Source organism: Mytilus californianus, unplaced genomic scaffold (assembly GCF_021869535.1).
Source record: "Mytilus californianus isolate M0D057914Y unplaced genomic scaffold, xbMytCali1.0.p SCAF_1, whole genome shotgun sequence".
NCBI lineage: Eukaryota > Metazoa > Mollusca > Bivalvia > Mytilida > Mytilidae > Mytilus > Mytilus californianus.
Window position 1 is genome coordinate 86,997,329 of NW_026262581.1, and position 25,455 is coordinate 87,022,783.

At 30.7% G+C, this 25,455-nt stretch overlaps 1 protein-coding gene across 1 annotated transcript; it reads left to right on the plus strand.

Moving 5' to 3' along the window:
- The first annotated feature begins 28 nt into the window (after positions 1-28).
- LOC127709285 (major facilitator superfamily domain-containing protein 1-like) lies at positions 29-21,944 on the plus strand. Its single transcript, XM_052214744.1, has 14 exons — positions 29-109; positions 3,979-4,049; positions 4,664-4,764; positions 5,355-5,470; positions 5,702-5,757; positions 6,913-7,056; positions 7,909-8,067; positions 9,455-9,570; positions 10,100-10,200; positions 11,030-11,138; positions 13,283-13,420; positions 20,083-20,222; positions 20,790-20,904; positions 21,616-21,944. The coding sequence occupies exons 2-14, from the start codon at positions 3,992-3,994 to the stop codon at positions 21,766-21,768; spliced, it is 1,506 nt and encodes a 501-aa protein (XP_052070704.1). The 5' UTR covers positions 29-109; positions 3,979-3,991; the 3' UTR covers positions 21,769-21,944.
- Positions 21,945-25,455: the final 3,511 nt, after the last annotated feature.

A 25,455-nucleotide genomic window follows, 5' to 3' on the forward strand; every position in this document is an offset into this window, starting at 1 on the left:
AACCGGATATTTTTCAAGGGAGGTAATTCTAGAGGTGAATGTCCTATCGGTCAAAATCTAGCACGTTTTTTGTTTCAGTTGTGTTCGGTTAGACCAAAAAATTTGTATAGTAAGTCATACTTTACAAATTCTTGGCTAGAGTTTTGCTACTTTAAATTCATTCATCCCCATAGGCACAACAGTTACATCGTTAAAATTTACAGAGCCATGTCTCTGCAAGGATAAACGTATTTACACTTTTGGTATTTAGCTATATTTTGCCTCCGAATGACCTTAGATCTACTCCGAATCACCTTTTGACGTCAGGCAACAATCACTTTTTAATTGTGACGTCAAATGTTTTGAATTATGATGTCAAAGTTTACGGGAACCTGTGTGATTTTACGTAATGGCGGACAAATTTGCATACAAGTGTAAATACGTCTATTTGTGAGGGTAGGAAATACACCTTATCGCTATTCCCGCTTGACCCGAGTATCTGTCCTGCTTGAACTTTTGACGTCATACAAAAATCACTTTTCCATTGAGGCGTCAGATATTTTCTATTATGAGGTCAAAATTTTACGGGAACTTTTGTGATGTCCAGTAATGGCGGACAAATATCGATAAGGTGTATTATGCCCTTTACCGTCAGTCGTCAAACGGTCATTTTTGGCTACCGTTAGCGTCAAATTGGTTAAAATTTTACTGTGATTTGTCAAAATATCATTATCGTGTTTCGTCAGAGGTCTCAAATAATTATTGTTACCGTTATTTTTGAATCATCGAAATCAGTTGATTTTTTTATCGTCTAAAAGAAAGTGTACATTTTAGCGTCATGCACCAAAAATTACAGTTAACGTCATTTGGCAAGAATTTTTACGGTTATTCGTCATGAAGGTACCCCCATTACGACCCTCATTTGTATAGTGTACAAATCCTTGGTCTCAGGCTAGTCCAAATAATTATGACGCCTTGAAATGCTATTTTAATTTTTTTTCTGTGACGCGTTCCTACTACGTACGTGAATATAATATAAATATGTATAAAACTTTTGGATGTAGATCATCAGGTCCAGCCGACTTATCTGTCTTTAATTTATTAAGTTTCTTTAGCACATGTTCCTGACAAATATTAATGTCATCTAAAAAATTGTGGGACTTAAAACTTCAACTTTATCAGCAGGACTGGTTGCTAAAGTACCATCCGGTTTTTCAAGAGTGCCTATTCCTGATCTAGTTTTAAGTTGACCATGTTGACTGTTAACATAATTCCAAAATGATTTAACGTTCGTGTTTGATTTTAATAGATATAGGAAGATGTGGTATGAGTGCCAATGAGACAACTCTCCATCCAAGTTACAATTTATAAAAGTAAGGCCACTTTTTGCTCAAAACTAAGTTTGGCATTTCTAACAGCATTTGTACATTCGTTATGATCCTTCACATATTTTGCATACAACAAGTTACTTCTTGAATATTTATGTTTTTTCCATGATTTGCGTTTTTTGACAATTGCAGACTTAGAAGCTCTATCCATCCATAACAGTGGGTTTATAAATTTACGGTCAGTCATTTTCTTATGAATAAAATTATCAATATTATCCTACATTATTGAAGCCAAACATTTCCACATTTCATCAATGCTTTTATTATTTAGCAAGACATCGCAGTCAATGTTGTTTAAACACTCATTAAAAAGTTCATAGTTACTTCTAAAATAAGAAAAAACGATCGCCTGAAGTTTTCTCATTATTCAAATAACAACAAAAATCAAAATTTATCATGCAATGCCACTCTTCCCCACTGGTGAATCAGTTTGTATTGAGTCTTTGGCTATCATATTTTCTTCATTAGTAAAAACCAGGCCAAGTAAAATAGCATTTTGACCAGAACAAAAACATGTTGGTAAACATATCTGTTGAAACAGGAAATTATTCTGAATACACTTGTAAAATTTAAAAGGATCTGTGTTAATACCAGTTGATGCTTTATTATCGACCCACTTGAGCTCAGGATAGTTAAAGTCTCCCATAATTAAATAATGGCTATATTTTAAATTACAACCTTGACATATTAGATCGTTCAATTTCTTATTGTTTGAAGCTACAGACGATGGACTCCTATTACTACAACCTAATAAAAGTTTATCAGTTCCTTCTAACTTCACTTTGCACCACACAGATTCATGAAAATCAGATTCAGATAAAATGTCAACTTTAAAAGCTGTCAATGACTTATGAATATAAATAACTACACCTATATCACCCATCTTGTCAGGTATATACTTTTCATAATCAGGCTTTGTAGTCCAAATAATTATGATGTCTTGAAAGGCTATTTTATGCGTCACAGCAAAAAATTAAAATGGCCTTTCAAGACGTCATAATTATTTGGATTAAAGGTCTTTGTCTGTTTATCAACAAAAATGAAAAATGCAGGAAAGAGTAGAATAAATATATTATGTCCTAGCAGTCAAACTTTACAGCTTTATTTTTTTATACAACTTTTGGTGTTCTGTTTTTATGTAAATGTGTTTCTTTTGTTATTCCACTTGTTGGTCCAAATTTTGATATAATATTAAAGTTGAACTTATAGTAGTTGAGATATAGGCAAGTAGAAAATCGGGCTAAATTCATGCCTGGATGGTTTCCTGAGCATTTTATGTCTAAGATTACTAAACATCCTATAATTCTATGTGGTGGCCCACACAACCTTTGATAAGGTTCTTATACACAAATTTGCCTGTATTTGTAAATAGAGGCAAAAATCTTTTTTATTGTTTATTCCCAGGTAATGTTTTATTTATTTCAATTTTTAAACAGTGTTTATTGATCTGTTGATTAGGGGTCACACAATAAGGCACAGTTATCCCAAGTGATTTTCTCTATAGTTAGTGATCTGTTGATTGGATGGTCCCATGATTAGATGCCTATATTGCAAGTGTTTGGTTTTATAACAACTGTTTATTGTCAAAGATGTCAACACTGGAGTTAATGCCTTTTGACAAATAATCTTAATAAGTATGATACCATATGGTGGTTATCCTTTCCATAATGTCCTTATCAATATCTGATTTTTTAATAACAACAATTTAGATTTTGAGACATACATTGTTAGGGGAATACACAGAGGTAAATTGCATAAAAAAATACAAATGAAAAACAATAATTTCTAATGAATAAAAAAATGAAAATAAATCAAGGAAAATATTTACTAATCTGAATTTAGGCAAAACATATTCAATTATATTATTGTAAATGACTTACTTTTAATAAAAAAAAAAATATGTAAAAGCAAGGAAAAAGATAAATATATTAAATTTAGGCAAACATTTTTATAATTTAATGAAAATGAAAATAAACCAACAAAAAATGGTGAACAAGAAAAATGTTAAACTTTCTTATTTCAGGCAGAGCATATTTTTATTTTTCTTTATTAAAAATTTGATTAATTAGTTACAATTGTATGAATAAAATTCTTTCTTTTTAAACTTAATGCTTTGAATTAACCTGAATTATTCAGTTGTTATATTGCGCTGATCTACCATTACTCCATCCTCGGAAGTAGGTGAGATCGATTACGGGGAGGGACTGAATTATTCAGGTTAGCTTTGAATGTTAAAACAAGGAAATAATTAAATTAGAGACTGCTTTTATATTTATGTCTGTTTATCATGGTTACAAATATTCTCAATTTTTACTAACATTTATAAAATCATTTCTTTAAAAATTACAATTACTAGATATTATGGTATCCCCTATAATTTAATAGAAAGAAAGAAATTACTTTCTAGTCTTTTTAAATTCCTCTTATTGTATTAGCTCCAAATTAAAGCCCATCAGCTTATTTATTTCATATTTATGCAATTGTTAAGTAACTACATTCCTACCCTGAAAAATAGTTTATTTTCATAACAAAAACAGTGACCAATAAAAACTAAATGCCCTCTAACTGTAATATTCTTATTTTGACCTAATTGGTTTGTTTTTGTTTTTAGACAATTTTGATACATGTTTACCAGCAAGTCTGTGAATATAAAGCTATATATCACAATGAAGGCAACTGATTGTAAGTATACTGTTATGAATAACATCCCTCTTCACTATATTTAGAAATAGGCTGGAATCCTCATCAGTGTAGTCATCACATCTCAATTCAAAACCTCAATGAGGCCGGTATGAAGAGAAGAAGAAGATCATGAATCCTTGAACAAACAAAGATGCAGTAAGAAATGGACAGATGGACTTGCTATAATGGCCTGTTTTAGGTCTGGCTTGGGTTAGACAGTGCCATAAAGTATAAAAACAGACTGGTAAACAATACAGGCATCTTGAGCTAATTATACTCATTATAAATTCACTGCATTCTTCGTTTCTTCAAGATACTAGTTCTGCTTATCATAAATTCAGGTCAAATTAAACCCACCGGGTGACATACTTGTTTTGTTCATGAAAATCTAGTGAATTTAATTGATTGTCTTGAAGATGTATTGACAATTCTATTTAGTTTATCTGTTACTTACCCAAGTTCTATGATTATTTTTCCTTGGGTGCTCCCATAAAATTGTATGCATGTATAGAAAGTGACATTAACCCATCAAACAAACAACCAAAAAAAGTACCAGTGATCATGCTGTGTTGTAATGAAACATGTATACATATGGTTTTTGTTATTTTTTTAAGGTTCTTACAGATTTGTACTGCTATTTTTTGCCTGCCTACTTACTTTTGGAATGTACTTTAGTTTTGATCTACCAGGAGTGTTGCAGCATAGACTAGAAGGAGTAAGTTTGAAATAGATTAACAGTAACTGTCTACATTGATCAAGTTCAAATTCAATATTGACATATATGTACTTACATGAGCTACCTGTGGAGCAGGATCTGCTTACCCTTCTTGAGCACCTGAGATCACTCTCAGGTTTTGATGGGGTTTGTGTTGCTCAATCTTTTATATGTTGTGTTTTGTAGACTGTTGTTTGTCTTTTTGTTTTTTCCATGGCATTGTCAGTTTGTCTTTTTGTTTTTTGCCATGGCATTGTCAGTTTGTCTCTTTGTTTTTTGCCATGGCATTGTCAGTTTGTCTTTTTGTTTTTTGCCATGGCATTGTCAGTTTGTCTTTTTGTTTTTTGCCATGGCATTGTCAGTTTGTCTTTGACTTATGAGTTTTATTGTTTGAAAAGATTTGAAAAGAAAGTGAAATTGGGGACACTCTGTTCATGTTAAAATATATTAAAAAAACAAAAAGTGTTGTTTAGCCAAAGATGTTAATGATAGTATAATCACAGTCTTTTAAAAGGCTATTCAAATTTTTATTCAGAATTTTTTTATTTTGGATTTATTTGATAAATATTTTTAGTATTATTTTAATACAGATAACAAATTGTACAGATAATAGCACAAGATTCAATGAAACCTGTGTACAGTGTGAGGGATGTCTTGGAATGTCATCCCGACAGTTCAACATACTCTATGCTATATATGCATGGACGTAAGTATAAAGGACCATTCATGGTTTGTTACATTACAGGAGAATTTACTGTATGCTCACTCTAATCTATTCTTGCACGGTATGAAACAACCTTTCTATCAACATAAGTTATTGGGCATTAGAACTTCTGAATAACTTAAATGATTGGAATAATGATTAACATAGGGCCTTGCTGAAAGTCAGCATCCTTAAAATGAATATTTGGTTTAACAGAAACATTTTCTGCTTCAGAAATGCTGTGGTTGTGATTGGTGCTGGTGTTTTAGTTGATCGCCTTGGCAACAGAGGTAAAAACATTTGATGTAGTTATTTTTGTCTAATTCAGAGATGACCATACAAAATAAATGTAATTGAGTTTTGTTATCTATTTTGATAACTTGTTTGTTTGATATTAATTTTATATATCTATATAATATCATGGAATCATGAACCTTAGTTGAAGAGTAAACCTGAGTTTTTTTTTCGAAAATTACTAGCTAGTTTTTGTCGAGCCTTCGACTTTAGTCGAAAAAGCGAGACATAGCGATCCTACATTCTGTCGGCGTCGTTGTCGTCGGCGGCGTCCACAAATATTCACTCTGTGGTTAAAGTTTTTGAAATTTTAATAACTTTCTTAAACTATCCTGGATTTCTACCAAACTTGGACAGAAGCTTGTTTATGATCATAAGATAGTATCCAGAAGCAAATTTTGTAAAAATAAAATTCCATTTTTTTCCGTATTTTACTTATAAATGGACTTAGTTTTTCTGCCGGGAAATATTACATTCACCCTGTGGTTAAAGTTTTTTAAATTTTAATAACTTTCTTAAACTATCATGGGTTTGTACCAAACTTGGACAGAAGCTTGTTTATGATCATAAGATAGTATCTAGAAGTAAATTTTGTAAAAAAATAAATCCATTTTTTCCTTATTTTACTTTTAAATGGACTTAGATTTTCTGCTGGGAAACAACACATTCACTCTGTGGTTAAAGTTTTTAAAATTTTAATAACTTTCTTATACTATTTTGGATTTGTACCAAACTTGGACAGAAGCTTGTTTATGATCAAATGCTAGTATCTAGAAGGAAATTTTGTTTTTTTCCAGTTAACATTACATTCAGTATACAGTTAAAGTTTTTAAACATTTATTAGATTCATAAACTATCCTGGATTTTTACCAAACTTGGACAGAAGCTTCTTACAATCAAAAGATAGTATCAAGAGGAATATTTTTATTGATTTACTTCCTCATTTTTGTTGAGCGTGCGATTAATAGAAAAAGTAGGCGAGACACTGGGTTCCGCAGAACCCTTACGAATTTTTTGTTCATGTGAATCTGACAGACTCTATTGGAAGGATTCTTGAAATTATAACAGGAAAAGCTTTTTAAAGAATAAGAAATTTTCTGGGTTTTTTTTAACCTTTGTTGAAATTTTATTAAATTTGAATTTCTTTTCAGTTGGATTGTTGTTGTTTTCCTTTTTGTGTTTACTTGGGACATCTTTATTTGCTGTTGGCACCATGCTGAAGGACACATCTGCCATGTTTCCTCTCATGCTGGCCGGAAGACTTATCTTTGGATCTGGAGGAGGTTCTTTAACAGGTATACCTATTCTGGTTTTAATTTAACATAAGCTACTTCTCTCTTTGCAATCCCCCTGTATTACAAAAATAGTGTAGTATTTTTTTATATCGAAATTGTAAGATGACTCATTTAAGGAGTAATTGTTTGTCCATGGACACCAATGATGATCAACAAGACAAGATCTATTAATAGGCTAACATGATTTAAATGTTAATAAACTCCTACAGGAGTTATTGCCCTTTAATGACTATTTTACCCTTTTTACATATATAATCATGATAATGTACAATCTTGAAAAAGAAGTAGACAAAGAGAAATATAAACAGTAAAGCTACCAGCAAGATCAGCTCTACAAAGATCAAACATGACCAAAATCATAATCCTCATTGTAGTTAATACCCTTTTTTGCAATTTAGCTATTATTTTGAAAACAAAACAGAAATAAGTGAAAATTAGCCTCAACATCCCCTAGTGTTTCAGGTGAGTGATTGGGCTCCTTGGAGCCTCTTGTATTACGAAATAAACATAGTAATCTGTAGGTTTTTTTATTTTGTTGTATGTTATATGCAGTAATTTTGATAATGAGTATAAGCTAACTTCAGTTGTATTTTACCAACCTTGTTTTTTATGTGCTGTTAAACATCAGAATACAAAAATATTGCAATATGGTATAAGTGTTTTTGTTATTGTCATTGCCCTTTGTGTAATGCTTATGTTTTTATTAATATTTTTCATTTAACATACAGGAAGTTCCCTTTATCCAATCAAGATTGGAAATCATAATTTCTGCAGCCCTGTTCTTTTACTGAATTGGTATGATTTGTATCTAGGATGCTAGCAATCAATGTTTACATTGTTTACCTATTTTAGTTGTTCAGAGTACAGTGACAGCTTACTGGTTCAAGAATAAAGAACTGGCTTTCGCATTTGCCTGTAAAACTGCCATGTCCAGGGTGGCTAGTGTACTCAACTTCTTCTTTACTGAGAGTTTTGCCAGTCAATTTGGTTTGGTATTAGCTGTTTGGAATGGTAATTTGTATTGACAGTTTCATTTGTATGTTTGTTAAATCTGACTTAGCTTTAATATAGTGTACTTTAAATTTCTATATTACACTTGATATTCAAAGTAGAGACAGGAAATCCTTCTATGATAACGTATAGAAAGACTTTATTTTAGATTTTTAATTTTCATACAAAGTATTATAAACTAAACATTTTTAGGACACTAGATAATTTTCATTAATGTCTCATTTGAGCATGTAAGCACCAGTTCTGAAATCATTTTCCATAACAGGGAGATAATGTGTAGAGATGGAAGTTCAAAAATTTCTTGGACTGTACTGCTAAAAGCAGTGTTGAAATACAGTAGCCAGTTGCATTTAAACTTACTTAACAAATTTTTGTCTCACCTGCTAGGAAAGTCACAGAATGTGAGACATTATGAATACAATCTGGCAGCAGTGACAGCATAAACTCTTTGTATTAAGCTTTATATTTCAGGGAGTTGAAGACCAGGATGTCTCATGCCTTGTATACAGATGTGATATGTCACAAAGAATCTGTCCATTCATTGTCCTTGACCTCATTTTCATGGTCATTGACTGCATAAAAAAAAAAATTGGTATATGGGATTCTTGCAAGGTCTACATGTCCCCAGAGACAGATCGGGGGGGGGGGGGTTAATGGGGTTGGAAACTACCCTTTTTTTGACAATCAATGTTTTTGAATGGGGACATATGTTTAGAACCCCCTCTTTATCCTGGGTTGGAACCCCCTTTTAAAAAGGGCTGGATCCGCCCCTGTGTCCTTCAGACAGGGTTCTCCTGACATTGACCTCATTTCATGGATCAGTTAAGTTTTCTTGGTCAAGTAATAGGTTAACTATAGTTGGTGTATGGAAAGATTGCAAGGTGTACATGTCTGTATGTCAGAGTTCATTTGACCTTGACTTCATTTTCATGATTCATTGGTTAATGTTATGTTTTCATTGTAAGGCCTGTTTCTCAGGTAATATAAGTGTTATATCAACTGTATTTGGTATGAAACGATTGCATGGTGTGTATGTCTGTCTGACAGGGTTCATATGACCTTTACCTCATTTACATGAATCATTGAGAATGTTTATTTTATGAAATACTTATTGTTTAACCTTTTTCTCTATGACTTTCAACATAACTAATTATGATAAGTAAAGCAGGCAAAACATTTCAGCATGTCCACTCTTGTGTTTGTTCATGTTTTACAAGCAACAGGTTTTATTTTATCTGTGATTTTGTTTTAAAAGAGTGGTAAAAAATTTATGGTTACTCTTAATTTGATTGCATGGAGCAAGTAATATAGAATCAAAATGTAAATATTGTATTGATAGAAAAAATGAAATTGTGGAAAATATTTACATTCAGTGTTCTACTTGAAGGTGCTATTCTATGTGGAGTTGCATTTATATCAGCCATCATTGTCAGTATAATGGATATACATGGAGTCAAACAGTTAGGAGATCATCAATCACTTCAAACAGAATCCAAAAAATTTGTACGTTATTTGTTTTCAATATCTACTGTTTCTGTGTAACAATAAAGATGTCTTTTACTGTTTTATCAGAGTACTGTTCAGGCAATTTTGATTCACAAAAGCTTACAGATTTATCAAGTTAAAATTTGTGATGTAGGACCTGGATATGAGAATAGAATTGCATGGTTAGACAAGTTTTGAGAATTATTTATATTGAGAGCATTTTTGAGTCATTATGAAAAGCTTAAAATTTTGTCTGGTATCTTCAATGCATATGTATATTAAATATTAAAAGAGAAGAAGAAAATAGTTGCATATGTGTGAAACATTCAACAAAGTTATGTACATGGTAAATGAATGTCCTTATAAAACCAATTTTGAAAACTTTGAATACTTTGAGTTAATCCTCCAATTTCAAGGATTAGTTATAGTACATGAGTCATACATGTGTAATGCAGCTACAAACCCTAAGTCATAATGCTTTGCTTATTCAAATTAACTTCTTATATCTATTTTGTTTAGCTTTATTCAGAACATTTTTGTTTTCTAGAAACTTTCTGACATAAAACAATTTACATTGACTTATTGGTTATTGGTTATGACAGTCATGTTCTACTATGTCTCACTTCTACCATTCATGGCAGATGCCAGGTCAGATCAGTGTTAAACCTGTTTAATTTCACTGCTTCTGCAATTGATGACCAAAGCTTCCATTCACTTTATAAAAATTTCCACCCAAATGTTGCTGCAAAGCTCAAACCATTCAAAGCAAATGCTTAAGCTAAGTTTGAAAGTTAAAAGTTGTAATTAATTAATTTTAACTAAAGAATATTATAAATTATAATGAGATGAAAATCAAAATTTTATTGTAATTATATGAATTGATTGAGAAATGATTATTTTCTTGAAAGGTTGTCTGCTACAGATGATCAAAATAATTTTGTTTTCATAAAGTTTATCATCAGGTAAAGTGCAAAAATAGAAATTATTGAAAAATAAAGATAGATTCACTTACTTGTTTTTGATATACCTATATGCATTTAATACAAAAAATAAGATTTTTAACAGGAAAATAATTATTATGTTTTTTTTTCATGGGATTGTACAAAGAATTTTAATTCAAGTTTAAGAACATAAAAAGACTGACAAAAAACAATATTATAATTTCCGAGCTGTGTATATAGTTAGGATGTATTTAAACAAAATATTAAAGTGAAATTTAGCAGTTGCTGAGCAAACTCTTTTAGTTCTTTGCTTTCATACGGGAAATGTCTGAGAAGTTACAAGAAGAAAACATGAACATTTGAGCAGCAAGCATCCTAATTTAGAAATCATTTAATTAGAAAATTACAGAATATTCTTTTACTAGATATCTTCACGACTTTTATTTTGTTTAAACTAAAAAGTTTAGATGTAAGTTTCTGTATGAACAGCAATAACGTTTATAGTTGTCTCTGTATTTTTTGTATTATTCTTGCAGCTTTTTTGTACACCAGAAATATGGTTACAGTCCAAGAATGTCATCAATAATAGTAGGAGTTGTATATGACTTGTCTATTGTTTTGGTGCCTTTTATTGGTATGGTCATAGTAAGTAACAATTTCTATAAAATAAGAAAGTATTGAGAATTGGGGGTAATGAATTGAATATTTTTAAACAGGTGAATTCAAAAATGTTTTGTCAATTTCAATATGTATTGTTTTATCAAAATAGTTAAATTAGAAATCTGTCATATCCATGTTGAGATACAAAAATAAGTTGGATTTTAAAATGAACAAAAGCTGCTATTTATTTCACATTGTCTACTAAACTATTTCCCATTTTCCACTGAAATAATTTATTTTGGCCAATTTTGCACTCCTTAACCAAACAGAAGTCAAATTTGAAGATTTGGCATATATTGAAACTAAAGCATAGAACAAAACTGATCAGCAGGTCAAATTCTATTTGCCATGAAATTTTCAGACAAATCAGAAATTTAGAGTTATTGCCCCTGATATAATTATTTTTTATGAAATTTCAAAGTTCTTGGTAATTATCTTGAAATCAAATATGATAGTTAGATAGACAGAAAATTTGTTTGGCAAAAATGGTCAGCAAAGTAAGACCTACAAATAAGTCAACATGACCGAAATTGTCAATTTAACACTAGGAGTTATTACCCTTGAAAGACATTTTTTTTTCATTCTTTTGCAGAAGCTATGATAGATAGAGAGAAACTTCAAACAACAACAATGTTCACCAAAGTAAGACATACATATAAGTCAGACATGACCAAAATCATCAATTGATCTCTTATTGGATTTATTGCCCTTGAAAGATGATTTGTACTACTTTTTTTAGTTTTTACAGATACAATGATATACAAACAGATTCTTTAAAAGGCAAATATATTCAGTAAAGTAAGACCTACAAATAGGTCAAATAACCAAAATGTCAACGAACCCCTTATATTACAAAGTTATTGCCAAATCTCATTATAAATCAGCATCAGTTACAGTGTCAAAAGTCAGTGTATTTGCATATTTTTAAAAATCCCTGATTTTCCAGATTTCTCATGGGGTCAAATCAGTTAACCTAAGAACTAAAATTTCCACATTTAACATGTGTTTAGGCCAGCTTTACACCTAAAAATGCTCATAAAACCCATCTGAAGTCAAATTTGAATATTTCAATAAATAAATTTAACCTACCGGTACTAGACATGACATTTCTAATTTTCTACCTTTAAAGTTTGTTTTGGCCAGTTTAAAAGTTTAACACCCCCAAAACAATCCTAAAACCCAACAGAAGTCTTATTTGAAGATTTTGATAAATATATCCCATTTGCCCCCAGCCCCTCCAGAAGTCCTTATTGCAACAGCCATTCGTTAATAACCTGTATGAGTCCCTCAATAAAATTAGGAATTTGAAGTTGATAATTTCCTTTATAATGAAAACAGTTTATATGTATTGGGTGTTATAGGAAAGAGAATTATGATGGTGATATGTTCCTTTATAATGATACCAGCTTATATTTCTAGGATAGAATAGGAAAGAGAGGAATTATGATGTTGATCTGTTCCTTTATAATGATACAAGTTTATATTCCTAGGATAGAATAGGAAAGAGAGGAATTATGATGTTGATGTGTTCCTTTATAATGATACAAGTTTATATTTCTAGGATAGAATAGGAAAGAGAGAAATTATGATGTTGATCTGTTCCTTTATAATGATACAAGTTTATATTTCTATGATAGAATAGGAAAGAGAGGAATTATGATGTTGATGTGTTCCTTTATAATGATACAAGTTTATATTTCTAGGATAGAATAGGAAAGAGAGAAATTATGATGTTGATCTGTTCCTTTATAATGATACAAGTTTATATTTCTAGGATAGAATAGGAAAGAGAGGAATTATGATGTTGATGTGTTCCTTTATAATGATACCATTTTATATTTCTAAGATAGAATAGGAAAGAGAGAAATTATGATGTTGATCGGTTCCTTTATAATGATACAAGTTTATATATCTAGGATAGAATAGGAAAGAGAGGAATTATGATGTTGATCTGTTCCTTTATAATGATACCATTTTACATTTCTAGGATAGAATAGGAAAGAGAGGTATTATGATGTTGATCTGTTCCTTTATGATGATACCAGTTTATATTTCTAGGATAGAATAGGAAAGAGAGGCATTATGATGTTGATCTGTTCCTTTATGATGATACCATTTTACATTTCTAGGATAGAATAGGAAAGAGAGGCATTATGATGTTGATGTGTTCCTTTATGATGATACCAGTTTATACTGTGTTAGCCTTTACCCATATCCATCCTGTGATAGTGACTGTTTGGTTAGGGATTACATATTCAGTTGCTAGTGTAAGTGTAGTTTAGAACAAGTCTGATGTAGTTCGACAAAATCATCTGACATGTAGATTATTCTCTCCACCATATATATGTTTTATAAAAAGCAGCACAGATTACAAGTTTATCTTGTCTTGGTGAAATTCATATTTACCTTCTTGAGTGTTTGCCCTTTATTATCTTTTTAGTCCCCTACCGACAAGTCGAGGGGGACTTTAGGTTTGCACTCCGTCCGTCTGTCTGTCTGTCCATCCATCTGTCAGTCCTACAAATCAGTTTTCCACACTGTTTTTCTTTGTGCTTGAAAATATTGATTTGAAATTTGGTATATATTTTTATCATGAAAAAGTTACAGATCCATTTCGAATTTTGTTCCCTTCTGATGATTTTGTGCAGAGTTATGGTCCTTGGACTTAGAAAATTCACTCAAATAATCAGTTTTCCACACTTTTTTTCGTCATGCTTGAAGATACTGACTTGATATTTGTCAAAATGCTTGTTTTCCAAGGTCTTCTAATATATTTTAAAAGTATGTTTGACCATATCTTTAGATTTCTTTTAACATAATATTATTTCTCTTAGGTTGTGGCCTGTTATCTATTTTATTTGAATTTGGTTAAATATACTTACCATGAAATTACATTTATATTATATAGAATATGTTTGCTTTCAGAACATGTTCTCATCGCAATTAACTAGGTGATTAAAAATTACATCCATAAGATGTACTCACCTACGTCGTAATTTACCTGTGTAACACACAATATCTTCAGTTTTAATTTTTGCGTTCAAGTGAACGCATGTTTCTCGTCGACAAGGATTTTTAACAGTCTACTGTTGAAAATCCTTATGTTTTATAAAAAAACATTATTTGTTTTTGGAATATCGTTTTACGATTATTTCTATGTTTAAACAGCGCTTTTGTCAAGTTTCTGATAAACACGCCAACATTACGAGTCTGTAACAACGACGACCTAGAAATTAACCTTTGTTTAGTCGCCATTTTCAAAATTTTAGTCCGGTGCGAGGAAAGGCAGAACTTTTCTGTCAAAATCGGACATGTTACATGAGTACTCCGTTTATAAAAATAAACATATGTTTAAATTCTTCTTCCACACTGACCGAATTTTAGCTGATTTGAGCAATCTACGAAACGGGTCAAGTGGAAACTTTGGATGAGTTGATTGTTTACAGTCTTTACACGAGACGGAGTAAACACATCACTAAATTACAATCAGAATAGGTATTATGACCAGATCTAATTATTTTAATGTGGATAACGTCCTTATGGGAGCGTAGACCACTAAGTTCGGATGAGTTGATTGTTTACAGTCTTTACACGAGACGGAGTAAACACATCAATTTTTTACAATCAGAATAGGTATTTTGACCAGATCTGATTATTTTAATGTGGATAACGTCCTTATGGGAGCGTAGACCACTATTGTCACTAGAACCTTAAGTGATTCAATAAATTTCAATCAGAAATGGGAATTTGCCCATAAACGATTGTTTTTATTTGGATAACGTTCCATACAGGGAGCGTAGACCAAAATTGATACTACTAGTATTAAAAGTAGAAAGATACATGTAAATCACAATCAGAATAGGGAATTTGCCCGGAACTGATTATGTTTATTTGGTTAACTTTCCATTTAGGGAACATATACCATACTTATTGAAAATAGAAAGTGGTTGATGCAACACAAATAAAATTAAAATTAGAATAGGGAAGTTTTGCCCAAGTCTATCTGATTAATGTTGACATCGTTTCATCCAGGGAACGTAGGAACTAGAACAACATGCATGATTTTGGATCTGTACGTTGCATGCATTGTACAGATTTGATCTTTCCTAAAAATCATAATTATTAATTGATCGCACATTGATATTAAAGGAGCATAGATCATTCTTGGAAATACAATTTTTAGTATTTGACATACTGAAATAAAATTAAATCGAATCAGAATAGTGAATTTTAGTCCAGGTCTATCTGATTGTTGTAGAAATCGTTCCATCTAGATAACGTAGGTCTACCTTTATTGTATTTAAAACAACTTGCAAGCACAAGCAGGTTGCATGTTTAGTACAACACACAGTTTGATCTTAGCTAATTTTTGGTTGCACATTGATTTTTGTGATGAACTAACAGTTCAGATAATATATTGAAAGAGTGTCTGCAGAAGGCCAAGACAGATAAAAAACACTGAAATGGTACAGAGTTATTTAGTACTTACAAATGTGTATGTAGTTTAAACATGTCAATACACAAAATTTATAATTATGTCCAGATTTAATCAGGACAGTAAATTCTTAGAAGCCTGAAATATTTTCTCGGAGCAGGAACCTGTTGTAAATTTTTCTTTACTGATAAATTATTCTCTTACAGATGTTAAGAAACTACTAATATGTTGAGTCAGTAAGAATGGAACACCATTCTAAAACCTGTTGATAGCTTGTGACAACTCATATTATAAATTTTTTATTTTCAAGGTCAGTGTATTACTGACAAGAAGAACATTAATATTATCAGTATGTAATGCTATGACCAATTGGTTGTTTGTGTGCATTAATGAAACACAGATTTTTATATGTTTTTAAGTAAACATAAGTTGTCTCTTGGGTTCAGAAGAGTTTAGGGGATCATTGCCATTATGGTGCATTTCACAAAGACTCGATTCACGGAAATGGCTTATATTTTGATTACATAAATCAGAGTGTACATTGCCAATGCATATGACATATGATATGTACTTGTGCTATTTTGCCTTAAGTACACAAAAAGGTGATAACATAAGACTTAAGGGTATATTTTACCCTCACCATATGAGAATCACTGACAAATAATACATGTATCTTCCAATCATGAAAGGAAGAGATTTTTGGGAAGCTCTTTAAAAGATAGAAAATAGCCTTTACGTCTTGTTTTCAAAGCAATGACAAGAAGTTTGACAAGATTCTGCTATCTTCATTGGGTCTGTTTTCAATCTTAATGTGAGATTGCTAGTTAATACAGCTAATCAAACTGCTACAAGTTTTTCCTGGAGTTGATATTGAATTAGAAAGCTGAACTATAGAGGACTCAAAGATACTGATATATAAAAAAAAAATAGATTATCATTAGGATTTGTTTTTTGAGAATTTAGATTAAGAATAAAGGCATATCATATAGATTTTGCACAAATTAGATATAACTAGTAAAATATTAATTACTAAATAAATACAGAAAATATAAAGCATTGTTGATGCAAGATTCATTAAAAAATACTAGACATTGACGTGGAGATTAGAGTAGTTTACAAGATTGAGCAATGAACTATGTAATACATCTCTTTATATAAATCTTCTTTTTAGCCAGTCTTTACAAGATGCAGGAAAAAGAAGAGGTCTTTTGGGCTACATTGTACCAATAAACATATATATATATATTTCAATTGATTCTCATATTTTAGCACCTGTAGAAACAGTTAATCTAAAAGCAAAATACATGAAAAGCAGTTTATTTAAAAGACTGATTAATAGTTAGCAAATAACATTAAATAGTCTTAGTAAGTGGAAGTAAAATGCAATACGATAGTTCCATGATTATAAGTGCAAGACATTTGTAAATATCTAAATTTAAAATGTCACTATTTATTTTTATTTTTGTTCATTATTACACAAAGAGTACAAAAATTCTAGTCTTGTCAAAGTCAAGTTGTGACTTATCTACATGTAGGAAAGTTTCCAAACAGATTGGGTGTGATTTAATCCCAAAATTGAGGGTATTCACTATTCAATTTTCATAATGACCAGACAATTATCTAACAACTTTTGCAGTTGCAGAAATAATATTAAATATCTGGCATAGAGTTAGTATTTTATGCAAGAATATACTAGACAAAATTGAAATGTGTTTATTAACAGTTAGTTTAAATTTTTATTCAATATTGTTTTGAAAGATGTGATTATATAAATCCCTTTCATTTTGTTTAGTCAAATCTGTGGACAAATGCAAAATTTTTCTGAGTGACTTTTAGTTTAACCAAATGACTGGGTTGAAGTCACAAAAATAATACCAAAAGTGTTTTGGTTAGTTTATATTGAACCATATCAGAATGTATAGAATTCAGATAAGGTGAACTAAGAGAGAAATGAAATGAGCATTTCTGATTGTGAAACCATTTCTTAAACAACTAAGAACACTTTTCAAAAACAAGCTAGTACAAGTGTTTTCTATATTGTCAAACATGTGTTTTCTTTAAATACATGTAAAGAACGAAATTTGACATGTTGCATGTTAGTATTTATGATTGCGAAATATTTTCTGAAACAAGTAAAAACAATTGTTAAGAGCAACAGTTTAAGAGTTGTTCAATATGTCAAATTTTTATTTCTTTAAATTTGGATCTGTGCATGGCAATTTATAATTTAAAAACAATTGTGGCTTAAGGTTCACATTTTAGACAGTATACCATTGTGAGATATTAATTAGAAATGTCAGAACAACATTGACAGACAGATTTTTCATAGTTTGAGAAACTCATCTGTCAGCATTCTTTTTGGCTTATTAGGACAACAGTTTTGGCTTGCTCAACATCCAAATGCTCTGTAGAAGCATTATGATACCATTGGAAAACATGTATACTAAAACATTTCCACTGATTTGTCCATTTTCTTTATTTTTACACTTAAGTAGTCTAATACGAAACACAAAGACAATGTTTGTTCATTGTTGGACTGGTAGACATTGTATTCAAAGGTTCTACCACTCATAGAAATTTCTATCAAACTTTAAAATTGAGTTGGTTAACTTAGGAAAATTATCATGTCATTCCTATAATGCAGGACTTCTCTTGACAAAAAATATTTTCTTTCTAAATCTATTAGATATTAACAAGAGTAGTATATCTAGAAGAATATGTACTCAAGGAGACTATAACTTCAAAAAAGTTTATAGATTGATCCAGATTTAGCATAATCCTGAAACAACTTTCGTTTGAGTCTTTATTATACTTTGTTGGTAAGGACACTTATTTACAAAGTATATTTTAATTGATTATAATTCTTTGACAATTAAGCAGAAAAGAATTTATTTTGAAAGATATTGATAATGATCATCAGTCATATATTCTCTGTTGTTATATAAAACTATAGAGAAAACAATGGAAAATTAGATAGAAGCTAATTGTTTTTGAATAAACTAAAGTTTTGAAAACTAATATTTCAAAGTTGAAAAGTAAATGATACTAAGGTTGAATTACTTCTTGTCGATTTGTACAAGCAATAAGAACAACCTATTCACATGACAAATTAAAAAAATAAATAAAATAAATGCTTATTTTCTGTTGCAATAATATTACAACACATTTAACTCATAATGTAGGAGCTTTAATGAAATAATTTCTATACTGGCCTGCAGATTATTTAGTTAAGTCTATTTTTGCAAGTTTTATTTATGCAATCTGCAGAGTTTTGCCATTGATACATATAGTTATACAGCATAGCTTTCTTGTGTAATAAAGTTTAATTTTGTAATTTCGGTTTTGACTAAAATCAGTATTTACAAAATTTAGTAGAGTTATTTTTTAACAATTTTGAAATAGTTTTTTATATGTTGGAAATTGTATATGTGTGAGAGAATTTATCCTCCACCAAAATAAAACACTGCTTGTTAATCAGTGAATATTCTATATAATATAAATGTAATTTCATGGTAAGTATATTTAACCAAATTCATATAAAATGGTTATTTTTGAAATCTCAAGAAGAGATTTTATATGAATTTATAGGGTTAAATATACTTACCACAATCCACCACCACCCCTAGTATAAATTCAGTTTTTTGTTTCACACAATTGTAATTATTCAATTAAACGACAAATTAAAACTGAAGATATTGTGTGTTACACAGGTAAATTATGACGTAGGTGTGTACATCTTATATGGATGTAATTTTTAATCACCTAGTTAATTGCGATGAGAACATGTTCTGAAAGCAAACATATTCTATATAATATAAATGTAATTTCATGGTAAGTATATTTAACCCTATAAATTCATATAAAACCTCTTCTTGAGATTTCAAAAATAACCATTTTTTTGCATGAAGAGACATTTCTTGTATCACACTGGACAGAGTGTGAGACAAAAAAGTGATACAAAAACTGTGTTAATTTGATTGGTTTCCCCAACATCATGGGACAATAAAATGACATTTCCATTGGCTATTCGTTAGGTCATTGATGACTTTCAAAGGTTAAGACTATGTAAATTTCATCCATGCATGGCAACAGGCATATGTGATTTCTTCAATAATGTACAAAACACTCACACTTTTCACCTGAAATCTTATTTTTGTCAAAGATTATTACCTTCTGAAGCATACAATTATTACCTTCTGAAGCATACAATAAGTTTTAAAATGTCTGATGTTAAAGTTTGATGCAGGAACCTGATATATGATGTCATACTGGGATATAAAAAACTAGATCAACAATTCTCAGAATTTTTTATTTAACACAATGAGAGTGTTGACCATAAGAGAAATAGGTCTCACAACTCGTGAGAATTGGATATTGTGTGATATCAACTCTCGTTATTTAATTTAGGTAGTGATGATTAACTTGTCAGGAATTTGGTTTTTTGTTTTTGTTTAATTGGCAATATGATTATTCAATTCCTATTTTTAATTTCAGGCAGTTATATGGCCATCCATACCAATAGTTGTAAAACAGTCTATGTTAGGAACTGCTATGGGTGTTAATAACTCCATACAAATGTTTGGTGTGGGAGGGGCTAATCTGGTTGTAGGAGAAATTCTTGGCAAAAATAACAGGTATATGTATGTCTATTATTGTAAAGAATAAATTATATTACATGTATTCATTATCTTTGTGTTTATATTACTGGCACTTAAAGGAAAGAAAGAACATTTTGACAAAAGGATGAATGTTTCAATGTTTTCTTTATATATGTAGCAATGTAAAATTTTGATGAAAACATATGTTCACTTATGAAAATTAATTGTGTAATATAAATGATAATGGTTTGACAACGGGGTCACAGGACATAACTTTCAAAGTAGAACCATAGAGATGATGGATGCCAAGTTTGGATTCAATTGGCCCAATGGTTTCAGAAGAGATTTTTTTTAAAGTTAACAATGAACAAATGACGACAGACTAGGGACACAAGTGATGGGCCTTTATATTTTATCTGTTAACACATCTGATATTTGTTGCATTTTATCTTGAATTAATTTTTTTAAATTCTGCATTATTAAAACATATTTCAGATATCAGCTACAATTTACAGGGTAAAAAGGGCCAAATTTCAAGGTATAAAGGACCAAGTAGATGCAAGAGGTCAATATACTAACCTATTAAATGATTATTGTTGATAGCTTAACAGAAGAAGAGAGACTGGTGAGATGGAAGTATATGATGATTTTCTTAATGGGTACAGCTATAGCTTGTTTCACAGCTGCAGTATTTGTCAATATTTGTGATGCAAATAGGGTAATATTTAATTTCACTAGTTCACCATTTATAATTAATCATAAAGCAATCATTTTAATAGTACCCGGTAATGTGGTCACTGCTTATGAAAATGTGATTATAGTTGCAATGGCTACTATTTTCCTAAATTTGTTTTGAACAAACACTTTTCAAAAACTATTATATCTGCAATGTCTCTTTTTTCATACATTTATAACTTTACAACTGCCAAATAAATTTAATCTTACTTGAGAATCGGTTGGACATGATTGATCTGAGCACTTAATTTCAAATTTTGTTTTTTATTGAATCTAAAAATTATTTAAAATAGTGAGGTTCAACATCATGATGTGTGATCACCAAGTGGATTAATCGTATTTTCATCTACTTAGGAAATAATTTTTTTCTTCAGGTAAATTAATCAATTTGTGATGGATTTCTCTTTGGAGAAATTTAAAGGTCCCAGTGAAAAAAACTCCACTGAGAACAATACCTATTGTATTCTTTCAATGGGACAGTTCATTGTCCAAAAATTTATATCGACATAGTTAAAGCTACTCAAACTGGGGAAATGTTTTATTTCCTTTGCTTTAAAATCTTAAGACGTATAAAGTTTTACATAGGTACATTACATCATGCAATAAAATGTAGAGTTCTAAAGGATGGTTTTGACCAATAAAACTAATTATTGGGGACTTTGTAAGCTAACAGTTTTTTTAATTTTCTTTGTAGGGAGGCATTTTGAATCAAAGCAGAAAACAGATGTTGCAAAGCAAATTTTTGGAAACTGAGAAGACTATATCAGTGGAACCCTCAACTGAAAAGGATAACAATGTATCTGATGAAAAACAACCTTTACTAGGAACAGTGCAAACAATAAATTGATAGCACAGGAATCAATTTAGTTTGAATAATTTGGTGATTTTACTTCACGTCTCAACAGCTCCTTAGAGCATGAACAACTTACCTTGATATGTATAGAGTGTATCAAGGGGACTTATATACACTGTTCCTGATGCAATATATGATTCTTATTATTTTTAATAAAATATGATTGTAGAGCACTGTGTTCAGTCATAGACAGTTAAATCTTGATGTTATGACCACCAGGTTGTCAGTGTTGCCTAACAGTCTATAATTAAATATTACAGTTTTTCAAAAAAGAATTGGGTTGAAAATTTGCAATGTAACAAAAAAATATGTTTCCAGCTCACCCAGGTGTCAAAGTTTACCATAGATGGTAGTTTAAGCTATCCCTGTAAAGTTCCTTCTGATGTATTTATAGCACTTTTGCTTTCCAAACTTTATGTTTGAATGTTCCTGATAAAGAATATTCCATTAAATCACTTCACACAACAATTTTTTTTAATATGCTTGATATTGCTTTATTTGTATAAAATAAGGAGATGTGGTATCATTGCAAATGAGACAACTATCCACCATAGACCAAATGATGTAGATATTAGCAACATAGATCACTGTAGTCAGCTTCAACAATGAGCAAAATCCATACCCCATAGCAAGCTATAAAAGTCCCTGACATGAAAAAATGTAAATCAATTCAAACAGAAAAACCAACGATTTTTGTTCAAAACAACAAACGAAAAACAAATATGATATACAGCAACAAATGACAAACCAAAGAATTTCAGGCTCCTGCCTTGGGACAGGCACATACAGAATGTGGCGGGGTTCAACATGTTGCGGATGCTCAATGCTCCCCTAACCTGGAACAGTGGTGTAACAACACAATATAAGAACAAACTATAAAAATCACTTGAAAAGGGATTGACTCATCAGATCGATACAGAGTACAAAAACACTATAGACACAAGTGCCCATCTAAGAGTACTCACAGTTACTGAAAGCTAGTTCAAAGTCAAAACAACATTAAAAAAGAGGCTCAGTACCACTGCTGGTGGACTAATAGTTCTGTTGTGTATCATCTGCTCAGTAAGCAGTGCTTTGACACTGACTAGGATCTATAAGATACATTGTGAACAAATTTCATCAGAAAATGTTTTATACTTAATAAATCTTAGGTTCTATGTTCAAACTCTTTTGTTGACAAAGTAAACTGTACTTGATTTCAGGTGTTTTTTTATATGTATTTGGTTATAAAACCATTACTGTTAACACTTCCCAATTAGGGGCAGAGTATCCTGTTTGCATTGAATCTCTTTAAAGGGCGAAGACTCCTCTAAGGGGTAAAATTGACCATTTCTTACATGTTGACTTATTTGAAGATCTTATTTTGCTGATCAGTTTTGCTATATTGTTGCACTCTATTATAGTTTGTAAGGGGACGACCATTTGATATTCTGGGGGGGGCCAGGAGGATTTTGAAAATAAATAACTCAGCCTTGATAATCACAAAAATGAATGGTTTGTTCTGTGGTAGTTTGAAAATAAATTACCTGACTTGCAATGTATTGAAAATAAATAACTCAGCAGGTCTAATCGAAAGTATGAGATGGCACCAGATTCTTCATAAATTCATCTTTTTTCCAAAAAAAAAATCGAGAAACACTTCCCATATCTTTTAAATTAATAATAAAAGTATAAATATTATTTAAATATACTTGCTGTGACCTATAATGGTTTACTTTTATAAATTTTGACTTGGATGGAGAGTTGTCTCATTGGCATTCATACCACATCTTCTTATATCTATTGAAATGTCAGAAAATTGGTTTCATTTAACTTGAGGTTAATTGTCTCAGGAACACTTACCTCACTTTTATTAAATCAGGGCCGTAACTACATTGAGACAAATGCCTCATGTAGGAAATTTCAAAACCAAACGCTTGTCTCCATATCAAATTGTGTTCACCGTGAGTCCCTCAGACGTAGCCCCTGACTTTTCGGGATCAATGTTTCTTATTTATTTGTCTTTTGTTCATTGATTGCCCTTCTGTATTCTGTTAGTGCTGCATTCATTTTGTAATTTAGTAATTTTATTATTAACTTGATCATGAGTTTAAAAAAACACAGCAGCCACAGACTTAACTATGTGAATTACATTTTTGCTTTATCATGCATATTTGTCTTTTGATGTTGTTCCTAGAAACTTAAGTCTTACACTGAATCTATAACGTGATTTTGCTTTGAGACCAAAATATTGTCATAAAATTATTAAAACAGAACTTGCATTTTCAGTTTAAGAAAGGGTCTGGGGAACACCCAGAAGGCATGATTTTGCATCATTTGTTCTATAGCTTCTTGGGCCTTCAGCGGTTCAAAAACCCTTCAAAAAAAAAACATGTTTGCCAATACTTTTAAAAGAGCCTTAGTTACAAACAAACTTTAATACTGTGTATGTATGCAATACATGTATATGCATTGGGGAATATAGGAGATTCATTTCTGCAGAGGATAATAATTAATTCTGATTAAATGGTACATAATGACTTGACTATACATGAATTATTTATAATAAACTAATAATTTAAAAATTGTATTTTTTCGAATATATAAATATAATTGTGAAAATAAATAATCAGTCCCTTGCTTTAATGAAAATTAAAAATCTTGCTTCAATAGTGCAGAAAATAGATAATCTGTCCTCTTAGTTTACAAAAATAAATAACCGATCCAAAACAAATCCTCCTGGCCCCCCCCAGAATATCAAATGGTCGTCCCCTAACAAAATTTTACATAAAATGGGTAAAAATGGTTATTCAAAGGCAATAACTCCTATTAAGAGTCAGTTGACAATTTTTGCAACATTGACTTATTTGTAGATCTTATTATGCTGAACATCTTCAATATATACAATTTCTCTCTATTTATTATCATTTCATAACAAATATGCTTAAAATGTGTAAAAACCATCTTTCAAGGGCAAAAACTCCTATATGTGGTCAAATGAACATTTCAACCATGTTGACTTATTTGTAGATCTTATTTTGATTATCATTTTTGCTGTATACTGTTTTTCCCTGTTATAGTTCCTACCAAAAAAGCATAAAATGGGTAAAAAATGTTTTTTTCATGAAAAATTACTCCTATAAGGATTCAGTTGACAACTTCTGCCACATTGACTTATTTTTAGATCTTATTGTGCTGAACATCTTAAATATTTACAATAACTCTCTATCTATGATCGTTCCTAAAAAATATACATAAAAAAAGAGTAAAAACCAGCTTTCAAGGACAATAACTCCTGTCAGCTATTTTGCTGAACATTCTTGCTACGCATTGTTTCTCTCTATCAATTATGGTTTCTGCAAAAATGGGTAAATTCATCAGTCAAGGGCAAAAACTTCTATTAGGGGTCAATTGACAATTTCCACCATGTTTAAAATTAACTTGTAGATCTACTTTCTGCTGAACATTTCTGGTTATTCAAGTTTCTCTCTATTATTGTTTTTGCAAAAAGGGTAAAAATCATCTTCAAGGGCAATAACTCCTCTAAGGGGTCAATTGACAATTTCAAATATGATAACTTATTTGTAGATCTTATTTTGCTGCTTATAATTTCTCTTTATGACTATCTGTTGTAGTTTCAAAGGTAATAACCAAAAACTTCAAAATTTGCAACAACAAAAAATACATCTTAGGGGCAATAAC